The 25,748-nt window shown below is 36.4% G+C and overlaps 1 protein-coding gene across 1 annotated transcript in view; it reads right to left on the bottom strand.

Annotated features, from left to right (window-relative positions):
• specc1lb (sperm antigen with calponin homology and coiled-coil domains 1-like b) overlaps window positions 1–25,748 on the bottom strand; it is a 32,277-nt gene that overhangs the window by 5,314 nt on the left and 1,215 nt on the right. Inside the window, exons 2-13 of the mRNA XM_052588446.1 lie at window positions 19,151–19,331; window positions 18,854–18,998; window positions 17,048–18,690; window positions 15,954–16,161; window positions 15,600–15,673; window positions 15,334–15,509; window positions 15,047–15,210; window positions 14,665–14,780; window positions 11,665–11,743; window positions 11,284–11,373; window positions 10,196–10,361; window positions 8,918–9,020 (exon numbers count right to left, since the gene is read on the bottom strand). Coding sequence (XP_052444406.1) covers window positions 8,918–9,020; window positions 10,196–10,361; window positions 11,284–11,373; window positions 11,665–11,743; window positions 14,665–14,780; window positions 15,047–15,210; window positions 15,334–15,509; window positions 15,600–15,673; window positions 15,954–16,161; window positions 17,048–18,690; window positions 18,854–18,998; window positions 19,151–19,294 — 3,108 coding nt within the window. The 5' untranslated portion in view covers window positions 19,295–19,331. The remainder of the gene's footprint in view (window positions 1–8,917; window positions 9,021–10,195; window positions 10,362–11,283; window positions 11,374–11,664; window positions 11,744–14,664; window positions 14,781–15,046; window positions 15,211–15,333; window positions 15,510–15,599; window positions 15,674–15,953; window positions 16,162–17,047; window positions 18,691–18,853; window positions 18,999–19,150; window positions 19,332–25,748) is intronic.

Below are 25,748 nucleotides of genomic sequence, written 5' to 3' on the forward strand. Positions count from 1 at the left end.
CACGTCTCCCCCCTAGTCAGACACCTCTACGTCACGTAACAGCAACAAAAACATGAACAAACACTGAACGATTGTCTTTTTATTAACTAACATTAACAAAGATTAATAAATGTATTGTTCCATGTCCGTTTGTGTACCACGCGCAAGGTTTATGAGCATAGTCCAAGTCTTCTTCTCCGTTTTTAGTGTATCTCTGTGGCAGAATTACAGCGCCACATACTGGTCTGGCATGTATACTACATCATTTTGCGGTTTCGTGTGGACGCGGATATTTCTTGAGGCGAGGAAAAAAAGATCGGATTGCGGTGAGCTCCGTCTCCGTGTGGGCAGGGCCTAAGGCTCAGAAAGGTTGTAAGGACATCGTTAAAGTAGCCCATGTGAAATCAGTGGTTCATGTTAATTGCATGAAACTACAAGAATACTTATTTGTGCGCAAATAAAACAAAAATAATGACTTTATTCAACAATTTCTTCTATTTCGTGTCAGCCTTCGTTGGGCGTTCACAAGACTACATGAGTGTTATTCTCGTAGTATACTCTGATGTCACATGGTCTATTTTATTGATGTACATTTCCAGGCCTTGAACATGGTAGTTGCACTGCTTTCTTTGCAGGGTAAGATTTGGATTTTCTCGGATTCTATCAAAAAAAAACTTAAGATAAACAAAGTTCTTGTGTGTTTGGAATGAAAGGAGGGTGAGTAAATAATGACTCTTTAAGACAGGAGTAATGATGGTGAAAATACAGCTTGCCATTGCAGAAATAAACTAGATTTTAAAATATAATCAAATAGAGAAGCATTATTTTAAATTGTAATAACCTTATTTCACAGTATTACTGTTTTCACAGTTTTTCAACAAATAAATTCCTCCTTGATAAACATAAGAGACTTCTTTACAGATCCCTTTACAGATTTTGAACTAGTGTAGGGCCCTATGATTTCCGTGTTGCAGAAGACACAGAAGGAACCACGGAATCCAGTCATAAAACGGAATTTACTGAATAACACAGAATGTCATGGAACTTGTAAAAATTCTGAATGAATGAATCAAAAGTAGGTCATTACACTGAATTCAGACCACTAAATGGACTAGTATCTGTAAATATACTATTTAAATATGAATCCTGCATGTTCTGTGTGTCTCTGTGTGTGTGTGTGTGTGTGTGTGTGTGTGTGTGTGTGTGTGTGTGTAAGTAAATGAATGGCACAGACACGTGGTTTTGCATAACACATTCTGAAACACGCGACGCTCTCAGTGATTTCAGTGTCTGTCGTCTTACTAAATGAGGACATATATACATGAACATCTCCAAAACTGTTCTGAGAGTCACTTCACGAGTGTCATATCATTTACACACAGAATAAAAGTCCAGTTTAATTTAAGAATGTTAATTTAAATTACTGTTAATAATTTTAATTTAAAGATATTTGTACCAGAAATACATTTGTATTGTCCAGTAGACTGTAAATGGATTACTTCTATTACTATAATGAAACAAACTATATTTTTGGGGGGTATAATTACAGACTTAAAAAAAAAAAAAAAAACATTTCATAGAGCACTAACCATATAACTTTTGTTAAACTTAGGAAATTGATGAGAAATTGTATAAGTTTCAAGATTTTAATTAAATATACATGCTTTTTGATTAATACAATTTAATTTAACCATTAAAAACACAATCCAGAGGATAAAATGGAATTTGGAAAAAATAAAATAGAATTTGGGAAAAAAATAAAACAGATTTCATAGGTGCAATTAGAGTACAACAGAGGTGCAAGAGGCACAGTAACGGATAGCTAGCTAGGATCATTATCTAGTGTTTTTTTGTATTATATCTGTTTTTTGATGCCAAAATTTGCTTTGTTTGTTGTACCTTGAATCCAGAATGAAATACGTAGGCTGTATGGTGGCAATTTACTGGAAATGATATTTGTTCACCCATTCTTCGGATCTATATTCCAGAGTTTCCAAAAGAAACAAAAGCACTCTTTCAGATTACGCTATCAACTTCTTCTAGCAAAAAGATTTGAAAGAAAGAGTAACAGCCTTTATCAGATGTGGCAGGCCAGTGTAAACGTGCAAAGTGACAGCGTAAATTGGCAGAGCTTTGTGGCAACCCACAAAGAGTGAAGTGAAAAAAAGTGATGAGCTCATCAGAGTGGGCCACAGCAGCAGGGGATGGAGAGACAGCAACAGACCCAGGTCTGTGGAGCACCAGAGTGGTCTCACACTGATAATGATGCCCTGTTTTTCATCAAAAGATCTGGGCTAGAACACTGATCACTGACCACTGACTATGCACTGTGGTAGTGCTTTTCTTAGTAAATGTCCCCAAAAAGCATCCGTGTTATTTAGCCACACTTTAACATGTGTGAATGTTATTGTAATTATGTTACAAAATCTCAACCCAAGTGGCAAATGTTTTGAAAAGGAAAAAAAAAACATTATTAATCAGATTAATATTTGTTTAAAAGCGACTGTTGTTTATATATTTTGTTTGATCTATTTTTACTTTTAAAGTGTCTTTGCTGAATCTCATGTAAAAATAAAAAAATTAATACTGGTATTTTGTGCTTTCTATTCATTAAGTATTTAAAAAAAAAAAAAAAATTATATATATAAATACATAAATATATATGTATATAAAATAACAGTGTCCACTAAAATAAGCAGCAGCAAACCTTTTTCAACAATAATATAAGAAGAAATATTTATTGAGAACTGAATAAGCATATAAGAATGATTTATAAAGGATTCTGTGACACTGAAGACTGAAGTAGTGGCTTTTGAAAAATAAATTTTTTAATTATAATAAATATTTCACAATTTTGCTATTTTATTGTATTTATATTAAATAAACGCAGCCTTGGTGAGCATGAGAAACTTAATGATACCAAACAAATTCATAAATTCAATTTTATTATTATAACAATTTAATTCAAATTGAGGACAAAATGACAATGAAAATAAAATGTTAAGATAAAATTATAAAATAGAGTTTAAAAGGTCAATTTAGTTTTTACTTCAACTGTAAATTCTTTAAATAACATTCCCTGTCATTTCATTCTTCACCAGCCAGTTTAGTCCACAACTCTCCCATACAATACAGAGCAAAAACTGCAGCCATGTTGACTGCAGCCAAACAAGCATCAGCACAACAGAAACGTGTGAAGAGAGGGTCACGAAGACATCGAGACGTGCTCCCCGTGTCCTCTCTCATTTGTGCACCTGTGTTCAAAGCGAGAGGGTAATCAAAAGAGGTCTTGTGTGCAAAAAAAACAGGAAGGCCCAGGGGAGAGAGCATTAAGCTAATCACATTGAAAACTGAGAAACAGACGCCTGCTCGCTGCAAAAAGTGCACTCCAAGTAAACCAGGCCACTTGTAATGAACACATTAGAGATTCATTGAAAAATAGCTTTTATCCACTAGTGTTTATTGGATTTTATCCACTGGTGACAAGTTTAATTCAACGTGCTTTACATGAAATGAATTAAAATAAATTTAAAAATATCAATAAAACAAGGAATTTATAAACTTTTACAATTATTTAGATTTTTTTTTAAATGAATTTAAAAAAGTTTAAAATAGAAAATGATTATACATAAATACAGTGCAATCAGTTTGGATGTAGCACAGTGCTCATTTAATAAATGCACAGCTAAAGAGATGAGTTTTGAGTCTGGATTTAAATGTGGCTAATGTTTTACGATCTGATCTCTTCTGGAAGCTGGTTCCAACTGTAGGCAGCATAATAGCAAAAAGTGGACTCCCCTTGGAGTGTTGAGTACTCGAGACTCGGGCTCGGTCTTGGACTCGGTCTCGAGACCGTATTTTAGTGGTCTCGGTCTTGTCATGGACTCGTGTGCATTTTGACTCGGTATTGACTCGGACTCGAACATATTAGGAATCGGACTTATGCCCGAGTCCACTCGAGTCCCAATCAAAATATTTCATGATTATTACTGTATGTTAAAACCCTCTGGAGTCGTTTAACCCAGGATACGCGTTATGAGTCATTTTCTCCTGATAACCCCGAAAAGAACTTAAATTACACTTTCAGTTTTAATCGTACAGATAAGAGCAATACATCAATCGTATCTGTAAAGGGTCTTTTTTTTGGATACAGACATAATAACAACAAAACTTTGTGCACTTCTTCATTTACAAACACGTCATTAAAATGAACTGTAACTCAGTGAATACTCAACGAAAAGACATGAGAGAGATATCTATAGAAAGCTTGACATGTCTGCTTTTAAACTAAAAAGTGCCACCGAAAACAAGTATTCTGTGATAAAGTAATCCATATGAAAACAACGCGATGTCTGTTTTTCACGTCTCCCTTCACAACCCATTATATCTAATGTGACCACGCCCCCGCGCTGAACGCGCTAGTCAGATTCAAACTTAAGCGCGCGGCTTGAATACGCCCACACAGAAGAAAAAGCAGAGACTGTTCTTAATGTTCTTTTATTTTACTGTTTGCTTCGCGATGAGAGGAATAACACATAATTCACCCCGGAAAGATGTGATGTGGTTGAGGATTTGAGATTTGGATTTCCTCCGAAAAAAAAGAATGAAGCACTTTATTCAGCAGAGATCATAAACATGAGTAAGTCTCTTTTTATTTATTTATTTATTATACTTGTACTAGTTTTCAAATAACGTGTAAACATTTTACTAGTTAGACTTTTTCCAAATACTTTTTCCAAACAAAATTCCTGACTAAATGTATAATCAAGTGAAATATTATGAAGTTTCAATAACAATACACAATACTATACCATTCAAAAGCTTGATGTAAATAATATAAATGTAACAAATAAATGTAACTGTAACAAATGTAACACAATGCTGTTCTTTCAATTTATCCCCCCTAAAAAACCCGAAAAATTATTCTCAGCTCTTTTCAACATTAATAATAATAATAATGATAAAAATAATAATGAATGTTTTTTGTAGAAAATATATGATTTTTAAAATAATTTCTTAAGGATTGTGTGACTGGATAAATGATGCAAAAAATAGTTTGAAAGTCAGCTTTGATTTTCCCTAATAAACTGTTTAACTGCTCCCCCAAGTGGATATTAAATTATGTTGTGAGATAATTAAATATATTCTAAATAAACTACAAACATAAAATTATATTGATTTATTTTGTCCTCACATTCTTTCTTGTAACTCCTCCCTTTCAGTGACACAAGCTGACTGAACGGCTCATTATGCAGCTCATTATGCAGCTCATTATGCAGGCCTTTGTCTTTTCAGGTGTAAATCACAATGATATTCATGGTAGTTGATGCCTACTCGCATATGACTTTTACCAACAAAAAGTGTCTTAGAAAATGTAAATAAATATATTGTTTTCTTTGAGTGAGTAAACAAGATGATTTTCACATAATTTAGAAAGAATAATTCTAGGCTACAAGCTCCAGTTCTCAACAGTCCCGGGAACCAATGTTATGTATGTGTTTTTTTTTTTTTTGCCTTATTCAAGTGATTTAACATTTTTAGTTTTTCACTAAGCACGCATAATAATTTTTTTCTCAAAAATACAATCATGTACATACATGCATTTCACATATTATTATAGCCCAGTTTGTGCTGATTACAGTGAGATTAGAATTTAGCCAATAAGATATTTATAAGAAACTGAAAAAAGCACAAATGTCAGGGCATGACAAAACTTCTCCAGGCCCCAAAAATAGCCTTAGACTCCAGAGGGTTAATGTTTCTTTAAATTGATGTATGATTGACACATCCAATGACTGGTGATTTTCTTGTGATGTGAGACCATAGACTGTATAAAAACATGGACGTAGTGTCCGTGACGTCACCCACAGACTCCTGAAGTGTGTTTTTGAAGCCTAAAGTGTGTAGAGCGGGCCGTGTAATGTGAAAACGAGCACTTAATACTGACAAGTAACAATTCATAATTCTAATAAAATTACCTTTACACCACATACTATGTGGCCCTTTTACCCTTTATTGTTTCCCCCAAACATTTTACATATTCTTGAAGATTTCTTTAGGTCTTGTCTCAGACCCAATCTCTCTGGTCTCGGTCTTGACTCAGACTCGATCCTTTCTGAACTCGGTCTTGACTCGGACTCGACCCTTTCTGAACTCGGTCTTGACTCGGACTCGACCCTTTCTGAACTCGGTCTTGACTCGGACTCGACCCTTTCTGAACTCGGTCTTGACTCGGACTCAACCCTGTCTGGACTCGATCTGGACTCGCACTCGAATGAGCTGGTCTCGACTACAACACTGTCCCCTTGTTTTGTGTCAACCCTTGGTATTTCCAACTGACTCGATCCTAATGATCTGATTGCTCTGTTAGGTTTATGTTCAGTGAGCATACCTGCAATGTATTTAGGTTCTAGGAGTGATTTATAAATGAGTAACTTTAAAATCAATCCTAAATGTAACTGGAAGCCAGTGTAAGGACCTGAGGACTGGAGTGATATGCTCAGATTTTCTGGTTCTAGTCAGAATTCTGTCAGCAGCGTTCTGGATGAGCTGCAGCTGTCTAATGGTCTTCTTGTGAAGGCCGGTGAGGAGACCATTACAATAGTCCACCCTACTGGTGATGGAGGCATGAACAAGTTTCTCCCAAGTCTTGACTGGAAACAAAGTAGCCATGTTTTTGAAGTGATAGTATGCTGATTTAGTTACTGCTTTGACATGACTACTGAAACTAAGGTTTGTCTCCAGAATCACACCAAGATTCTTGACTTGATTTTTAGTTGTTAGACCCCTAGAGTCAAGGTATGCATTCACCTTGAGAACTTCATCTTTGTTTCCAAATGCTATGACTTAAATTTTCTCCTTGTTTAACTGAAGAAAGTTCTGGCACATCCAACTGTTAATTTCATCAATGCATTGGCAGAGGGAGTCCATGGGGCTGTAGTCATTTGGAGATAGGGCTAGTTAAATCTGGGTGTCATCTCCATAACTTTGATTGTCAATTTGGTTCTTTTTCATTATTTGACTTCGTGAGAGCATATACAGGCTAACTAAGAGCGTTACAAGAATTGAGCCTTGTGGGACTCCAAGTCATGATGTCTACTTCGACTTATGTTCTCCTATACTCACATAATAACCTAGTATGACCTGAACCATTTGACTACTATCCCAGAAAACCTGACCCAGATTTCCAGTCTCTCTAGAAGTATGTTATGATCGACAGTGTCAAACACAGCACTAAGATCTAGTAGTACCAGCACTGATATTTTGCCAGAATCAGAGGGAATATCATTTATTAACTTAATGAGTGCTGTCTCTGTGCTGTGATGCGGACAGAAACCAGATGGAAAATTGTCCAGATATACATTTGAGTTAAAGTAGTTGTTCAGCTGATTAAAAACTACCTTTTCAATAGTCTTGTCTGTAAAAGGAAGATTTGATATTGGTCTATAGTTCCCCAATATGGTGTTATTAAGATTGCTTTTTTTCAGAATGAGCTTAACAACTGCAGTTTTCACAGAGTTTGGAAAAGTCCCAGAAAGAAGTGAGGCATTCACCACTTCTAAGAGATCTGCTTCTAAACAGTTAAGCACACTTTTGAAGTGTGTCAAGATAGCAGGTTGACAATTTAAAGTGCTGTACTATTTCTTCCAAAATTGTACTATCACTTGCTTCAAAAACAGACATAACTTCTTTTTAAGTTTGCCGTGAAATCTGTCTGATCTTTGTATAACTTGAGGATGTGCTCAAAAATCACACAGAGACGGTGGGGTTATGGGAACGTGGTGTCAAAATAACAAAACATGGGGCAGGAGAAATGTAGCACACTTCCTGGCTTGAGGGAAACCATGGTAACATCATGGTCCAAAACCCTCTCTGAATGGTAAACATTTTAAATGCTTGACAGCAGAAGAGTAATTGCAATAGAAGACGATTCTGTACATTATGCACGGTCACGTTCCATTTAAAAAGCAAACGCACTCACACAAGAATACCTAAACGCTGAGAACCGTGAAATTGCCCAACTGAATGTACAGATTTTAAGCTACACAGAAATAAATGAAACAATGTTTCTATTGTTTAACAAATAAGGTGGAGACAACATATACAATTCAAAATCTAATTTAAACCTGGAAATAAACAGGTTTTGAAAATTGTAAAATAGGACAGGTCAGAATGAATAATAATAAAAAAGGATTTTTACATTCTCTCTCTCTCTCTCTCTCTCTCTCTCTCTCTCTATATATATATATATATATATATATACACACATTTTCTTTTATGCATTTATTTTAAATACATCTAATCTCAATAAGGCTGCATTAAAAAGTAATATTTTTAAATGTTACAATTTAATTACTACTTTCTGTTGTTATATATATATAGCCTGTGACGGTAAAGCTGAATTTTTAGAAGTTCTTACTCCAGTATTCAGTGTCACATGTCACATCTTTCAGAAATCATTCTATTATTCAGATATGGAGATCAAGAAAAATTACTTATTATCATCAATGTTGCAAACAGATGTGCTGCTTAATATTATTGTTGAAATTGTGATACATCTTTTCAGGATTCGTTGAAGAACAGAAAAGTTAGTTACTTGTGTATGCATGTGAGTTTTTATTTACATTTTATTATTTTTGTTTAAAGATTAAAAAATGTGAAGTTTGAAGTAATCTGTTTTTACTACTTCACAGGCCAATAGATTATTAATAGGGGTGCATATATAACTTAATATTTTTAACAATAATTAATATTATGGAAAATATTATAAATGCAGATTTTAATAATATGACCACTTAAAAAAAGCTACAATTGGCTGATACCAGTATGGTAAAAAAAATAAAAAAAATAATAATATATATATATATATATATATATATATATATATATATATATATATATATATATATATATATATATATATATAAAAGATTTGTACCTGATAACCCTCAGTCTTCTTCTGGCACCACCTGAGCAGAGCATTCCTCTTGGATCCTCCATATTCCCTGGCTAATGCAGACAGAGGGTCCTTCCGTTCCTCTCTGGAGAGACATCAATCACTTTAACAACACTATTCCTTTATATTGGATTCAACTTTAATAGCAAAAACCATTCTTCATTTTTTGAGCGGAAATTCTACCAAGATGCATTGACATGATAGATGCACCAGCTTTAAGATCTTTCTGATACTGCCACTGTAACAGTTTATAAATTGATCATTGATTCTTTATTGAAAATATAGATCATCCTACACAGAAAAGTACGGAAGAAGATTAGGGACAAGCAATAATGAAATTAAATAAATAATGAGATTAAAGTTGTTACATTTTGAGAAAAAAACTGGTGAAATTTCAAGAAAAAAAAGGTTAAATAAAATGTTGAGAATAAACCCATTACATTTTGAGAAAAAAAGTCTAAATACATATTGAGATCTGCAGATGCTGTTTGACACTCTCCAACCAGATGAAATGAACCTGACACAAGTGTGTTTATTCACTGCATTTTAATTTGACTTTTTTTCTTGAAACAGAACCAGTTTTATCTTGAAATCTAATTACTTTTTCTCGTAATTTAATTTTTTTTATTGAGAATTTAATGACTCTTAATCTTGAGATGGTTTTATTTTTTATTATTACTTTGCCCTAATCCTCTTTGGTAGATAGGTCAACTCACTCCACTGAAGAGTATAATTATTTAAAAAAGAATAATAATTAGCAAACTGACAGTCCCCCATTGATATACATGCTGGTAAAAAAAAAAAAAACTTTATAACAAGAAAAATTATTTAAAAAAATTGTTTATATTAAATCCAGTTTCAATAACCCAGCATGTGAGTAAAACCAGCTACTATCAGAAGTTGGTTCTAGCTGGATTTTTCCAGCAAGGAAGTCAATGCTACGACCAGAAGGAAATGCACTGATAATCAAGGAAAGTGCAGAATGATTCGTCTTCCTCCAATGGCCTATTCAAAAGCCACGCTGGACCCACGGTCAGGTTTCAGGACAGGCAAATGAGTGACATTCATTATCAAAACACTGAACTGTTGACACCGCAGCAAACAGATGGAGACAGAGATAGAGTGTGAAACATAGAGAGATCAGGCAAACCTGACAGAGAGAAAGAGTCTTCTGGAAAGTCAACAAAAGAAGAGCCAGAGCAGAGATGAACATATAAGAGACAGAGGCAAATAGATGAACAAGGAAGGGCCGTCCCTTACCGTAAACGTCCTCGTGTGGTAGGTGTGACCGAGGCGGTCGGGGAGGAGGAGCTGGACGACAAAGAAAGCTGAGGAGAAGACGAGCCTAACGCAATAATTGATGATGGCGTTGATGTGTCTGTTACCGACAAGTCTCTCTTTAACTCTTCACTGCTTCTGCGAGAAACTGACAGGCAGAGGATGCATGGACGTTACAAAATCTGTGTGCTGTTAAAGGAATAGTTCACCCAAAAATGAACATTTGCTGAAAATCTATTAACCCTTAGGGCATCCAGTTTGTTTTTCCATAAGAAGAGATTTGGATAAATTTAGCATTACATCACTTTCCCACCACTGGATTCTCTGCAGTGAATGGGTGCCGTCAGAATGAAAGTCAAAAAAGCTGATAAAAAACACAATAAGCCATAAGCTTTGAGTCAACATCCTGTGAAATAAAAAGCTGCATGTTTGTAAGAAACTTATCCAGGTAATTTAACTTTAAACCATCACTTCTCGCCAAAATATGAGTCTTCTATACATGATAATGCTTCCTCCAGTGTAAAAGTCATCTGGTCTGAATCAAGAGAGAAATATAGACAGATCAAGCACGGTTTGCAAAGAGTCCAAAACAATTCTGAACAAAAGTGTCGGTGGATTGTGATGTGGGAGAACAACAGGAGATGGACTTTTTGACTAAAGAAAGCATTATTATGAATTATGGACAGGTGGACGGTTTAGAATTTAAGCACCTTGATGGATTTGTTTCTTACAAACTTGCAGCTTTCCGTTTCACAAGACATAAAAGTGATGGGGTTTACTTGTGGATTATTGTGATGTTTTTCTCAGCTGTTTGAACTTTCATTCTCACGGCACCCTTTCACTGCAGTGTATCCACCTGAGATCGAGTGTAATGCTAAATTTCTCCAAATCTGTTCTGATGAAGAAACAAACTCATCTGCATCTTACCTGGCCTGAGGGTAAAAGGTTCATTTTTGTCTAAACCATTCCTTTGATGTCACAACACACAAATGTTATTTTGAATGACTCTATAGATGAGATTTGGACTATAGCTGGTGCAGAACAAGTACTCTAAACAGGTCTAAACATACCTGATAAAGACTTAGTCGAGTCTATGTTTGTCACCCTCTGGAGGCTGCAGCTGGGGCGCGTTACAGGTGAGGTCCGGAGGTGGTGGTCCGCTATTGAATTACATAAAAACACACATACAATCATGACAAAGAATAACAGGCTTTATGTGGCATGACTGAGCTTGTGCTCTTCTAAAACAAATATCCTGCTTCCTTCTCAAGGCCCAGCACAAAATCTCAGTGGTCATTAACTGCAAATGTTAAGCCTGAGGGAAATAGTACAGCTTGATTACACATGACCTTTAACTCCGAGTTCACCTCTGGATAACTAGATCAAACCGGTGTGAGGGAAGACCAAAAGACCAAGGAGTTAGATTTCAAGTGTGACTAATGTCAGCCCACCTGGTATGCTCAGGTCTGTGTAGCTCGGTCTCTTGTCCAGCATTGATGACAAGGGTTTGGCTGAGCTGATGGTGTGCCTCTGTAATATACAGAAAAAAAACACACAGGTGGTCAAAACAGGGCTGGGCAAAACAGCTAAAATTAATAACACTTTTTTTATATATTTAGCCTTTTTTACATTGTAATTTTTTTTATTATTAAATTAAATTAATTAAGAGGTGACCTTAATTTCAACCAAACCATTTTTGGCAAGCAGATTAAAAATAATCATAAAAAAATCTTGGGACGTTAAAAAAAAAAAAATACTGTCTATAAATGAAGAATGAATTATATTGAATCATTTTCATTATTATGCACCAATGTTGTTTTAGCTTTGTTTATATACTATTATAGTATTAATAGCTTTTAATACAGCTTTTAAATAGCTCTTATATTTTATTTCAGTTTTGGTGTTTGTCTTTTTGTTATTTTAGTAGTTTAGCCTTGTCATATTTTAATTAAACTTTATTTTATTTAAGTTTTAATTATTTAATTATTTCTTAAATGTAATTATAAAATAAAAAATATATAAAATAAAAATCGTATGTATGTATGTGTATGTATGTATGTGTGTATATATATATATATATATATATATATATATATATATATATATGTATATATATATATATATATATATATATATATATATATAAAATGATGATTTTATATATTTTATAAAGTTATATCATTTTATTATAACTTTGTTATCATTTAGTTTTTCCCCTAGTATTTATGTTTTATTTCAGCTTTCTTTCAATTATTGAGCTCATAAAGTCAATACTGATAATGTGGACAAATGTAACAATATAATAATAATAATAATAATAATAATAATAATAATAATAAAAATAAATAAATAATTAAAATACTAGACGGGGACTTTTTTTGTCCAGAAAAACATTTGTAAATGATGATGCAAGCAATTTTTTACACAATTTTTTACACAACTCTCTAAAATAGACAGTTTGAACTGGTTCAAAGAAAAGAATCAAACTTTATGCAAAAACAGTTTTTGTTACTTTTTCAATTTTAAAACAGACTCAGATTTCAAGAGGCAAGTGAAGATTGCGAAACTAGTCTTATGACAGTGTGTAGGCACTGAAACCTGTATAATGCTGTATCCTCTATCTTATATAACCAGCAAAATAATTTAGAATATATCATCAATATACAATATAATATATATCCGGCCCTAGTTAACAGTACAACTTGTATAATAAATTCAATAAAGTTAGAGCTCAGGTGGTCAACACAGTTAGGTGTGAACTGTTGATGCGTTTAAAGCACTCTTTTATTTTTCATAGTCTAAAAGGATAGGCACTACTGTCCTGGCTTAGAAAAACTGTCTGTAATTATCTTTTCAAAAAAAAATTGAAGGCTCTCTCGTGCCCAATAACACAAATAAAATGATGCTTAAGCAAGAACATATTAGCTGTCTGCAAGAAGTTACAGCAATACACTCAGTGCCAGTCAATATGTTAAAACTGGATGCTCAAATGTGAGCCACCTCCTCAACATGCAGCATGATTTTATGACCACAGCACATCAAGTTCTGAACAACCAGCAACAATAAACTCAAATACACCACAAATATACTAAAAGATCTCTGTGCCTTGCATAAGTTTCATACTCAAAGTACGTCAAATTTTATTTTCTTTCCGTACAAAAACATCCTGTTTTGGCACGTTTTGAGAACACTTGCATGACCTCAAAAACAGCAACACGGCAAAGGACATCCGTGGAGGACAGAGCGAGCGAACAAGAAGGAAAGCCACGCACAGCAAGTCTGGAGATCTCATCTGACAGACAGGGGTGTTAGGTCAGAAAGAATGCAGACATCTGCTAGAGTGATCAGAGACCCATCTAGCAAATTCAGTTTTTACTTTTATGATGTGTTTTTACAACGGCTTTAAATGTATATTCAGTTATACTTATGACAAATAAACTACCAAAGGTTATTACAAAAGTTTTGTCAGTATAATTAGTATGATTTTTTTTTTAAAGAAATTAATACTTTTATTCAGCAAGGATGTATAAGACTGATCCGACATTTAAAAGAATAATAACAAAAAATAAATAAATCCTGTTATTTCTTACTTTCTATTCAAATAAAAATCTAGAAAAAAGTATTGCGGTTTTCACAAAAACACAACTGTTTTCAACATTGCTAATAAGACGAAATGCTAATTTGGCAGCAAATCAGCATATCCGAATGATTTCTGAATGATCATGTGACACTGAAGACTGGAGTTATGGCTGCTTGAAAATAATGAATAAAATAATAAATTAACTAACATTTTAAGATATATTAAAATAGAAACCGGTTATTTTGAATGAATAAAATTTCACAATATTACTGTTTTTATTATATGCAGCTTTGGTGAGTATGAGAAATTTTCAAAAGCATGATAAAATCTTACTGACCTACACATTTGAACGGTATGATCATGATTTTAAGTACTTTGTTTTTGCAATGATGTCAAACTTATTAATTATGACTATATAATTAACATATATGAAACATTTGGGGTTAGAATAGGCCACAACTACAATGTGATTTACATACCACTATCGTAATATATTATTACTCATGACCTGGCATATAAAATGTTGGTTATATACATTCACCTATTCATATTATCAGTAACACTTTACAATAAGGTTCCTTAGTTAACATTAGTGAACTAAGAATTAACAATACAAAACAGAATTTATACATCTTAATTCCTATTAATTTGAACATTTACTAATGCATTATTCAAATCTAAAGTTGTGTTTGTTATCATTAGATAATGCACTATGAACAACTGTATTTTTATTAACTAGCATTAACAAAGAGGTATACATACTGTAATAAATGTATTGTTCATTGTTTGCTCATTTTAATTAATACATTAACTAAAGTTAACATATGATAACTTACTTTAAAGTATAACTATTAATTCTACTTCTGTATACCTGCATGGGAGAGACGGCAGCGGCTGGAGGGGTTTTGATGGGACTGGGACTGAGGGGCGTTCTGGAAATAGCAGCAGCAACAGCAACAGCAGCGGCAGGACTGGCTGAAACAGGACCTTTTTATAGAGAAAAAGATGGACAAACAGAAAAAAAGGATTTATATATTTGCATTCCAACATATCAGATTGCTAATCTGTCTTAAATAAGGGTTTTATCTTCTAGTACACTTCAGGGTAAACCCCTTTAGAAAAATGGCTCAATAGTCCTTGTGATGTTCAAACAACCTACAACCTTCTAGCAACCAGTATAGATTTATAAACACCGGGACACAACACCCTAAATGTGAGCATGCATCATCATAAATCTGCACGAATTTATGAACCTTGTGAGGCGTTGTCGAAGCTCTTGATGAGTGTTTTGACAGTGGGTGAAGGTTCAGAGGAAGTGGAGGAACGTCGGCTCAGGCCCATCCCCTGCCTCAGCGCAGCCAAGTCTCTTTCTACAGCGTTCATATAATTATACACACGGCCGCGCTCCTCTTCCTGTCTGTAATGCAAGCAAACTCTTTCACACAAATCTCCAGCATATGCAAATATTCGTACATATAAAAACAATCACATCCCTGGTGTCACAACGCATTGCATTGCAAATTTGCATTAAATCTCTTACTTCTTGCTATTTAGTTCATCCAGCTCTTTGTTCATCTTCTCATTTTTCTCTTGAGCTTCCTGCAGGCGGCGCCGCAGGTCTCCGATCTCCTCCTGAGCTTCGGTCTTGATGTCGTTGGCGATGATGACGGCTGTCTGCAGATCAGCTTGGAACTGCCGCCACTCGGCTGATTCCTCCTGTGAGTGACAGGTGTGTGGAAGAATGAATCAATCAATAAATGGTATAATGATACATAAAACAGAAACAAATAAAAAGGGAAAATTTACCCGCAGTTTTCGGTGAAGAACCTTAATCTCCTTCTCCATGTCATATTTCTGATCATGAAGCTTTTTGATGGAATCTAAAGTGAAAAAGGTTTATTTAGGTTTATAAACGTTTAATATTAATTTATAAAGAAAGTTGAAATATCTTTGAAAATAATGTCCGTGTATTGTCTACTCTGGTAGCTCAATGACGCCTCTATGTGGACAGAAGCATGAATAACCACAAGATAATGAAAACAGAACATTTGGTCATCAAAACAAATTCGTTTTTTTACACACATATATACATTTATGCCAATCTGCCTATACATACACACATATATACATTAAATATAGAGCTTAGTGACTATCACTTACTCTCCAGGTCAGAAATGATGAGGTTGTCATGAAGCTTGACAGCACGATGCTGCTCGACTTCATCCTCCAGCTCAAAGATGGTCTCCTTCATGTCGGCGATCTCTGTGTCTTTCTCCTCCAGCTCAGAGCACTGCTGCTCCAGGAGATGCTTCTGCTCTGCTAACTGTGCCTGGACATCGTCACGAAACGCTCGGAATTCACCCTCCAGCTTTGGGAACATAAAGATACACATAACACATTAGCACACTACTACTACTTAACCTGGAGGTTCAATATCTGTGCTTTAAGCATATGCTTATGCTGTTCAAAACTTCACAATGCAATGCCAGGCCATTTTTATATTCCTGCTAGGAATTCTGAGTGGTTGTTAGCATGTTGCTACTAGTAACTGGTTGTTCAAAATCTGTGTAGAAAGAATACATTTGGAACTCTTGTTTGAATTTCCTGAAGTTGAAAACTACATATTACCTATGCTAATGGCTGTTCAAAACTTGATATCACAATGCTATGATGATCTGGGTGGTTGCTAAGGCATTCCTATGTTGTTGTTATGTAGTCCAATCACTTTACTAGGGAACTAGATGTTCAATATCAATACTCAAAACAAATGTTGGGGAACACTTTAACTTGCAAGAAGTTGAAACTTCATCCAGCTACATAGCTAATATGCTAATGCTAATACTATGCTAAGGTATGATGTAGACTGACACGAAAGAGAAGAAACTGTTAAATAAAGTTGTATTATGTTATTTTCTTTGCGCATATAAATATCCTAGTAGTTTCATGAAATGAAGGTTGGACCACTGATGTCACATGGACTATTTTAACGATGTCCTTGTTACCTTTCTGGACCTTGAACGCGTCCGTTGCGTTAAGGGAGGGTCAGAAAGCTCTCAAATTTCATAAAAAAAAAAAATCTTAATTCTCTTAACTCTTAATTGTGTTCTGAAGATGAATGAAGGTCTTACGGGTTTGGAACAACATGAGAAATGAGTAATTAAAGACAGAATTAGCATTTTTGGGTGAACTATCCTTTTAAAACAACTCAAGAAAATCTAAGTTATAAGTTATCTGAGTGTGTTTGTAAGGTTCACCTTGCTAATTGCCTCCTGGAGCTGGGCAGCTTCACTGCGCGTGTGCCCCAGGTCCTCTTGTAACTGAGCTGCTTTGGCTTCTGCTCGCTCTTTGTCTAATCTCTCGCTGTCCAGCAGGTGTCGTATGTCTGTCTTATCCCCTGCATTGTGAATGGAGAGGAGCTGGGCAACCCTCTGCCTCTCTTGCTCAAGTTGGATTCTGCAGCGATTCAGCTCCACCTGCTCCCCTTCGGACACCACCCTCAGTGCTTCCAATTCTGCTTTAGCGACAGCCCGTTCCCTCCGCTCCATTTCCACAGCTCTCTCAGCCATATGGACACGCTCCTTCAATGCCGCCATCAGTCCTTGGGCTTCTGCGTTCTCCTCTTCTGCCATCTTGAGTGCACTGCTTAGCTGTTGCTGAACGCCCAACAACTGCTCCCGCTCAAAATGTGAGCCCTCGTTCAGCTCGGCGTAGCGCCTTTCCAGCTCCACATATCGACCGCTTTTGGCATCTTCATCATCCTTGGCGTAGGCCACCCGATGCTCGTCAAGAAGGCCTCGGAAATAATCCAGTTGTCTACCGTACAGTTCTAGTCGCTCCCCTTGCTGACAGATGGAGTCGACCAGAATGCCACGCTCCTCGCCAAGGCGTTCATTCTCTGTGGTCAGCTCTTGCGTGATCTGCTGCAGGTCAGCAAGCTCCTGCAGAGTGGCCTGGAGTTCTTCTGCTGTGCTGTGCTGGTTCTCCTCCATTTGATGGATGCGCTCAGTCAGGCAGGCCACGGAAATCTCACTGGTGTTCCCGCTGCTGCCCCTGCGGGAATGTTCCCGGCTCGGTGGCCCTCCTTCTGATTCAGAAGAGGATCCACAACCTGAGGGCGCATCCAGAGCATCATCACTGGAGGTGATGGGCTGGTAGGCCTCACTGCACTCACTGTCCAGTGCATCTGAAGAGCCTACACGTCTCGTTTCTGAAAGCAGGTCCTCGGTAGAGCCTTGGGCAGAGCCTTCTGCAGAAGATGCAGGCATACCACCCCCACAGTTTTCGCTGTGACCTCCACTGCCTCCACCAGATACAGGCTCAGGACTAAAGGATGGGCAGCGCAGAACTTTATCAGGGCTGTCTAGACGATGCTCCAGAGAGAAGCCAAGAGCATTGAGACGATCCTTCAGCATCCGGTTTTCGCTCTTCAGCATATTTAGCTCATCAAGGATGCCCTGGTTCTGGTCTTGAAGGAGGAGCAGAGTGGACTCCACATCTGTGGCACTGATCACTGAAGAAATCTCTTTCTCCCGAGGCTGCTTGGTCTCTTGAGATGCTTGTCCTGCATCAGGGGCCTCAAGTTCTTCCAGACCAAGTTGGGCTCTCATACCTCTAAGTTCAGAGCGGAGATGGAGGATCTCCAGGTCTTTGCTTTTGGATAAGTCCAGCAGGTCGTTCACTTGGCACTCCAGCACTGCTTTCTGGCTCATCTGGCTGTCTGGGCGAGATTTGCTCATCCGAGAATCAGTCTCAGCTACGTTACGGCATCGTGATCGTTTCTGAGGCATGGCATCGTTGGGTCCCGCAAGCTTTTTGGCAACACTAGTTCTGGAACGTTCTCGCACGTTTTCTCGGGTCGTACCTGGATCCTTGGCTGTGGATGACAAGGCACGCCTCCCTGAAAGACCAACAGAAGAAAGAAATAGGTTTTAGCAGAAATATTACCATAACCAAATAACTGTTATGGATATTTCAGTAGCTGTGGGCTTCAAACTATTTTTGCAACAAACAAAACACTTCCCCTTAAACATCTTCAAAACCAAAGCAATGCTTAGTGTTACCTGAACTGGTCTTGGACCTGGTCTCAGTGCTGCTGGTGTTCTGAGAGGAGCTTCCTCTCTTGTTTCTAGCAGTAGTGTTACTGTTGCTAACAGATACTGGTCCACTTCCTGCACTCACCGCTGGGAGATCATCATTGCTCTTTGCCTGGTTAGCATGCAAAACATTAAGTTAATAATCTGCTACAGACCAATCACAATGCAACACAAAGCTAAATTCTTAGTTTGGACTTGGTTCAATATATTCATAATGATTAAATACAAATGTTTCAGCTTCTTCCATATTAATTAAACCATTACCTTAGACAGTGGAGCTGAACTCTGGGTTTTGTTCGTCATCTTGCCACCAGTGCCCATGTTACGGTTTCCCTCAGGTCTGCCTGGGGCTTTAGTGCCCGCTGAGGTTCTGGAGGTGGCGGCCGTGGGCTTGGTCGCCTTTTTCATGCTTGGCTCCAGGTTCTTGATACATTTACAGCGTAATCTAAATGAATGAGATGGCAGTTGAGTCATTTTGGCACATTACACACTTTTAAGTGGAAAAAATACAGTTAATAATGAATGACAATTCAGTATTATACAGAAAACACAGAGCAGTTTCTGAACAGAATAGCATGCAGTTCTAAGTAAACCCAGCCGTAGAAAAACTGCATAACAAAGACATCGCTACAACATTTTTTTTCTTCAAAACAATCGTTTTGTCCTGTAGCATTCAATCATGCAGAGCTTTAATCAAAATATCTCATTACCTTACTCCAGCACTGGTTATTTTCCTCGGGGAACACATTGTGTACAAGTCTATGTTTTTGCAAGGAGGCAGTTGGAATGTAACATTACAGTCCCCGAGGACTCTATTTATGCAGCTTTACACACACTGTAAACTCAGACACTTTAGGGGAAAGCAGTCATTGGCCAGTGTTTGAATGCACACAAGACTGTGTGATTGGAGGAGGGTCAGAAGAGGATGGAACTGCCTTTCTTATCACATCATCATGGGTGGAGGCCAAGCCATTGGAAGAGCTGACCAACTGCGCCTAGCCTTAAAAGGCTTTGAAAGTCCAGAGCAGCAGCGCTAGGCCTGAGGCTAGAAAAAAGACAACAGCTATACGTAGTACAGAGAGAGAGAGAAAAAAAAGCTGTTTGAAAAATGAAATTGTTTTTGTGGGTATGAACATCCCTCACTCTAACTGTAAGGTCAGAGGGGGTTAAAAAAAAAACAAAGATTTACATGTATGTATATTATACATTATTACTTTATATAAATAAAGATTCTTGAATTCATTTTTATCTTATGTCTATATATTTATGTCTTAATATGTAAAAACTCTTACAGATGGGCTATAGAGATATGTAGCTATGAAATTCATATTTTAAGAAGAAAAGAAGTCTAGAAGAGAGATCTGTGCAAGTATAAGTGTACTGACATGTTGATGTAACTTCTAGAAATCTAAAACAAGAGACTTCATGCAATGTTCATGCAGCTAGTGAACTATGACCTTTTTCTTGCCCTTATGTGGCCTTATTTTGCAAATTAAAACTATGGCGATTTGGATACTTTGATGGCAAACAGATGAGGCATGCCCAGATAGACACAAGCCTAAACACCCCTATTTCCCCCCGCAAGCCTTTTAAGTTGATACGCTTGAACAGGAGTCAAAACAAAAAGCACCACACCCAACTGCAGACCACAACTCATAGTCCTGATATTTAATGAATATGAAGGCAAACCTGATGGTACTGTAAAATGTAGCCATCTTTATATTAAATGACTCATGTGCTGAAACTAAACATAAATAAATTAGAATAGGAATTAAAATAAGTCTTAAAAATGATTCTATTATGGATTCAATAATAGTGCGCAAAGGATGAAAAACAATGAAAATAAGTTTCAGAAATTAGCTTTATTTGTTCCTGAAGGGAAATGTGTCTTGGGCAAAGTGCTACAGTGTTTTTCTGAACAGACAATAATAATAATAATAATAATAATAATAATAATAAAATAAAAATTCCATTATGAGCATTCTGTCAACATTTACTCAACCTCACAAATGTTCAAAATCTGTATGTTTTTTTTTCTGTGCTGTAAAATCCATTAATCATGATTAACTGCATCCAAAATAAAAGTTTGTCTAATTAATATATATATGTGTGTGTGTGTGAATTTTGTATATTCATATGTATTAGAGATGCACGAAAAATCATTAAACAGCATATTAGAATGATTTCCGAAGGATCATGAGCCTCTGAATACTGGAGTAATAATGCTGAAAATTCAGCTTTTCGTCAAATAAATAAATTACATTTTAAAATATATTCTAAAAGAAAGTAGTTACTTTATATTGCAAAAATATTTCTAAATATTACTGTTTTTGCTGTTCTTTGAATCAAATTAATGCAGGCTTGATGAGCAGACGAGACTTCTTTAAAAAAAAACATGCACATGCACGGTTCAACAACTTTTGACTGGTAGCGTGTATCTAATACATATAAATGGCATATTTCTTAAATATATACCCGTGTGTGTGTATTTATACAACATATTTATAATTATACACTGACTGTACACCCACATTTATTGTGAATTTTGGATGCAACTAATTATGATTAATCAATTTGACATTTTGAAAACTGATGTTTTTTGGCCATACAGTGGAAATCAAATGATAGCGAAATGGTTTGGTTACCAGCATTCCTCAAAATATCTTCTTTTGTGTTCCACCAAAAGTAGATTTAGAAAAGAAAAGAAAGGATTTGGAATGACCTGAGGGTGAGTAAATGATGACAGAATTAAAATTTTTGGGTGCACTATCACTTCAACAAGCATTAGCAATGAAGCTAAGCATTACAGTCATTTTTGTCAAGCACACCTCGGAAACTATAAAATCTTAAGTTATTGAACAAACCTGGAGGAAAAAAAATACGCTATGCAGTAAAATTCTTCTGCTGAGTAGAGTTAACTTCCCACATTAGAGGTCATTGCAGACAACTTTCTGTCAAACTCAAAACATTCCATCCAAATTAGATTTTAGTGCTCGATATGCAAACAGCTACCGGACATTTAAGTGCGGGACAGCACCACAACACTTCAACACACCTCTAAAAAGGATTCAAAAACACAGAGCCTCAACCATGAGGGAGCACACAAGAAAATTCATATCAGGTAACAGGATTCTGAGCTGAGAGCATGTAACACACGCACTCTAGGACTCCAAAGAAGTTATAGAAAAAAAGAGGCTTTCAAAGCTTTTAAGAACAGGGTGGTTATGTCTTTCAAGTCAACTCGGACTATGAACGACCAAGAACGTGCATGTCTTTCAATGTCTCTTGAGGTCTAGGGTCATTCCAGGTACATAAAGAAGCCTCTCGAGCACCTGTTCAGATGGTGGTCTTCTACACAGATGTCCAAACAAAATCAGACACAGTCAGATAGAACACAAAGCAATTTTTTTTAAATACATCAAAATTCTGAAATATACCAAAACAACACTTTTTTTAAGGCCCATTCACAACACGAACATTAAAGGGGTACTCCACCCTAAAATTAAAAATTTGTCATTAATCACTTACCCCATTGTCATTCCAAACCTGTAAAAGGTCTGTTCATCTTCGAAACATATAAAATAAATATAAAATATTTTGAATGAAAACCTGGAGGAGTCCCATAGACTGCCATGTAAAATACACTGTCAAGGTCCATAAAAGGTATAAAAAGTTGTCACCAAAATACTCCATCTGCCATCAGACGTGCAATCTGGGTTATATGAAGTGACAAGAACAGTTTTTGTAAGCGAAAAAACAGAAATAACAACATTATCCAATAATTCCTTTTTCAACAGTCTCCTCTGTGTCTCTCCATATCACCATATGCTGCGTATGTTCTTCTGTGTCCTCCGCGCCACAAGGATGTGCCGTTTTATTTTAAATCAAAGCTAAATAAATGTAGAAACAGCACATCCTTGTGGTGTGGAGGAACCTAGACAGTGACTGTTTCTCAATTTCAAGGAAGGATCCTCGGAAGCCAATATTTCGAGGATGCTACGTCATCGACATCCGTCGAAGGACTGTTCCAATGTCGAGGATCCTCGGAATTTCAACCAAGGACTGAGTCCTTCATTCGAAAAATATGCCATACACAGGAAAGGATGCATATGTGTATCTTTCGCGCTCTTCGCGCTCTCAAATCACACACAATCCTATGCGCGCAGCTTTGCTATCTTGTTCAAAAATGTCGAACATTAGCGGAGTCGGAGCGTTAATGGTTTTTATTTACGTTACCAAACATTTTTTATAACTGTAGTAAATATAAGTAAAGTTTAAAGTTTAAATGCCAGTTCAAATTACTACCATATTGATATTGTGAACTACAAATGGTTAACTGAACCGGACCCGTCATTTTACAGTTGTTAACTTGGTTGCGTCATCGGCACTTCTTTTATAAATAACTAGTTAAGTTGTCCAAAGTAATTTAACGATACCATTCACAGCGTTATTCAAACGGACCTTTTCACTGACCTAATGACGCAATTACGTGCACTTGCTAGCCTGTTCCATTTACGTGTTCTCCAAATACTAAAGAGGAGTCTCGCCTAGCCTCTGAAGGAAGTGACTTGGAAGGATCAGTCCTGCCAAGGAAGTATCCTTGACATTGAGAAATGCCTAGTGTTATTTACTTGGCAGTCTATGGGACAGTCTCGAGCCACGAGGTTTTCATCCAAAATAGCTTAAATTGGGTTCTGAAGACAAAGAGAGCTTTTACAGGTTTGGAACGACATGTGGGTAAGTGATTAATGGCAAAATTTTCATTTTGGGGTGAAGTAACCCTTTAACTATAATGATAACTATAACTAAAACATTTTCATTAGCACTCTAATCTTCTACCAGAACTAGAACAATACCATTGGGATCACTTTCAGAATTTTTATTTTTCCAGATGATAAATGATAAAAACTTGGCAACCAATCAGAATCCATTTTGACTAGATTATTTTTTTAGGACATAACTGAAACTATGTTTCACACAACCAAATGCCGAAGAAAAAAAGAAACCAGAAAGCCGCCCCTGTTTTATCACCCAATTGCTGTGGACTAATGTAGTTATTATTTATTTAATAACTTAAGTTATTATTTAGTTATCATTCTTGGTACGAATGGGCCTTTAGACGTATTGGCCATGTTTACATTTCTTCCTGTGTGGTCGATTTGCCTGTGGAAGCGACAGAGTGTGATGATGCTTTAAATGTGTGCAAGATGGTGAAAAGTAATTTGGCCCTTGTGTATGCAGGATGAGAAAATGTATCCAATGCTGTTGGTTAGAAAAATAAATGGACACTTCTCTTTGTGAAACATGACGGAAATGTGCAGAAAGAAGCATAGAAACTAACAATCCTCAAAAGCCCTGAGTGGTGCGCTCAAGAAAAACAGATGCTGTTTTGTCGAGGGAGATCCATGTGGTAAAGACGTTGATCTGTTACCTTCTGGTCCGAAAGGAAAGCCACAGTGAAGTTCAGACTTTTCGCCCCAACTTTAAAAGAAAATAGACCTCATGGGGAATAATACAGACCTTTTGAAAAACAAAAACAAGAAGATATTCTCTCGAGAGGGAATCCAAGAACCATTGAACAATCCAGGAATCTCTAAACGGTGACCGCAGTCCTGACCTTCTGACGCTCAGCCTGAACAAACCGTTTGATATGCAAAACAGGTGAGACGGCCCTGTGGAGTTCAAGGGATTCGATTTCTTCACCGCATCTCAACACAAACCTATGAATCCGGTGTTTGGATTATTCAGCGGGATATTTCAGCCACACGTCTAATGGAAATTCCTCACCGACCTGACACAGCAGCCGCTTGTTAGGAGGAATGTGTTTGTTTGGATAGTTGATTACACACACACTGAACAGTCTGCAATTATTACAGCAGGAGGCCTAAACTTGTAAATAAGCCTATATAAAAAAAAAAATCTCAGAACTACTCATAGCGAGGAAAAAACACTACTTTTAAAGGTGGTTTCCATTGAGTGAGATTCAGTCCCAATCTCTGCCAAAGGTCTGAGACATAAGAACCATGACGCTACTAATAAGAGCTTCCATTCAATGAAATCATTCCTCTGAGAGCTGCTAATGTGCTCAAGCAGAGTGCCGTCTGATCAAGAGAGATACAACTGGGTCAGCGTCCACAGGACGTCCCACTGGGCACACAAGTCTGTTGAAACCAATACAAATTTCTAATGAATTGCTCAAAGGACAAAAAGATATCAGAAAAATCAGCATGCAGCAAGCAAAATATTACAGCATTTTTTAGTGAGCCATTATAAAGGTTTCTTTGATGTCATAAATGACATGTTGAAATTAAGTCAACATAAAACAGGTTTCACAACACACATTTCCAATACAGGATATACAATGAGAAGAAAAGAAAAAAAGTAGAGTGGTACCTGATTTTATCCAATAGGAAATGATTGGATTGTGAAAAGTGGCTTTATATACTAGAATGAAGCCAGGTGGTTGGAGGGATGTTTACATTTTGAAAGAGTATAAAGACTAGTTTTGGCTGAAATAGGTTATTGACTGAAACAATTTCCAATAAAGTGTGTCAGCGGTTAGATTTTGATTTCTAGGTTTAGATAAAAATAATAATTTTGATGCATCACTTATAAAGACAAATGTATATATATATATATATTTTTTTTTTTTTGTATAACACACTGAATGAATCATTCACAAGTCCAGGAACATTTATGATGAAAGCAAATAGATCGGTTTTGAGGAGGATTAGCCAAAGGCCACACATTTTGAAAGTTAAATGCTAAAACTCAGCACTTAAAATGCATGACTAAACCAATCCCTTCTAAGCTGTGAAAAGCGTCAAGTTCTGAATCCGAAAGCAATAAAAGTGACAGATAA

Source organism: Carassius gibelio, chromosome B21 (genome assembly GCF_023724105.1).
Source record: "Carassius gibelio isolate Cgi1373 ecotype wild population from Czech Republic chromosome B21, carGib1.2-hapl.c, whole genome shotgun sequence".
Lineage (NCBI taxonomy): Eukaryota > Metazoa > Chordata > Actinopteri > Cypriniformes > Cyprinidae > Carassius > Carassius gibelio.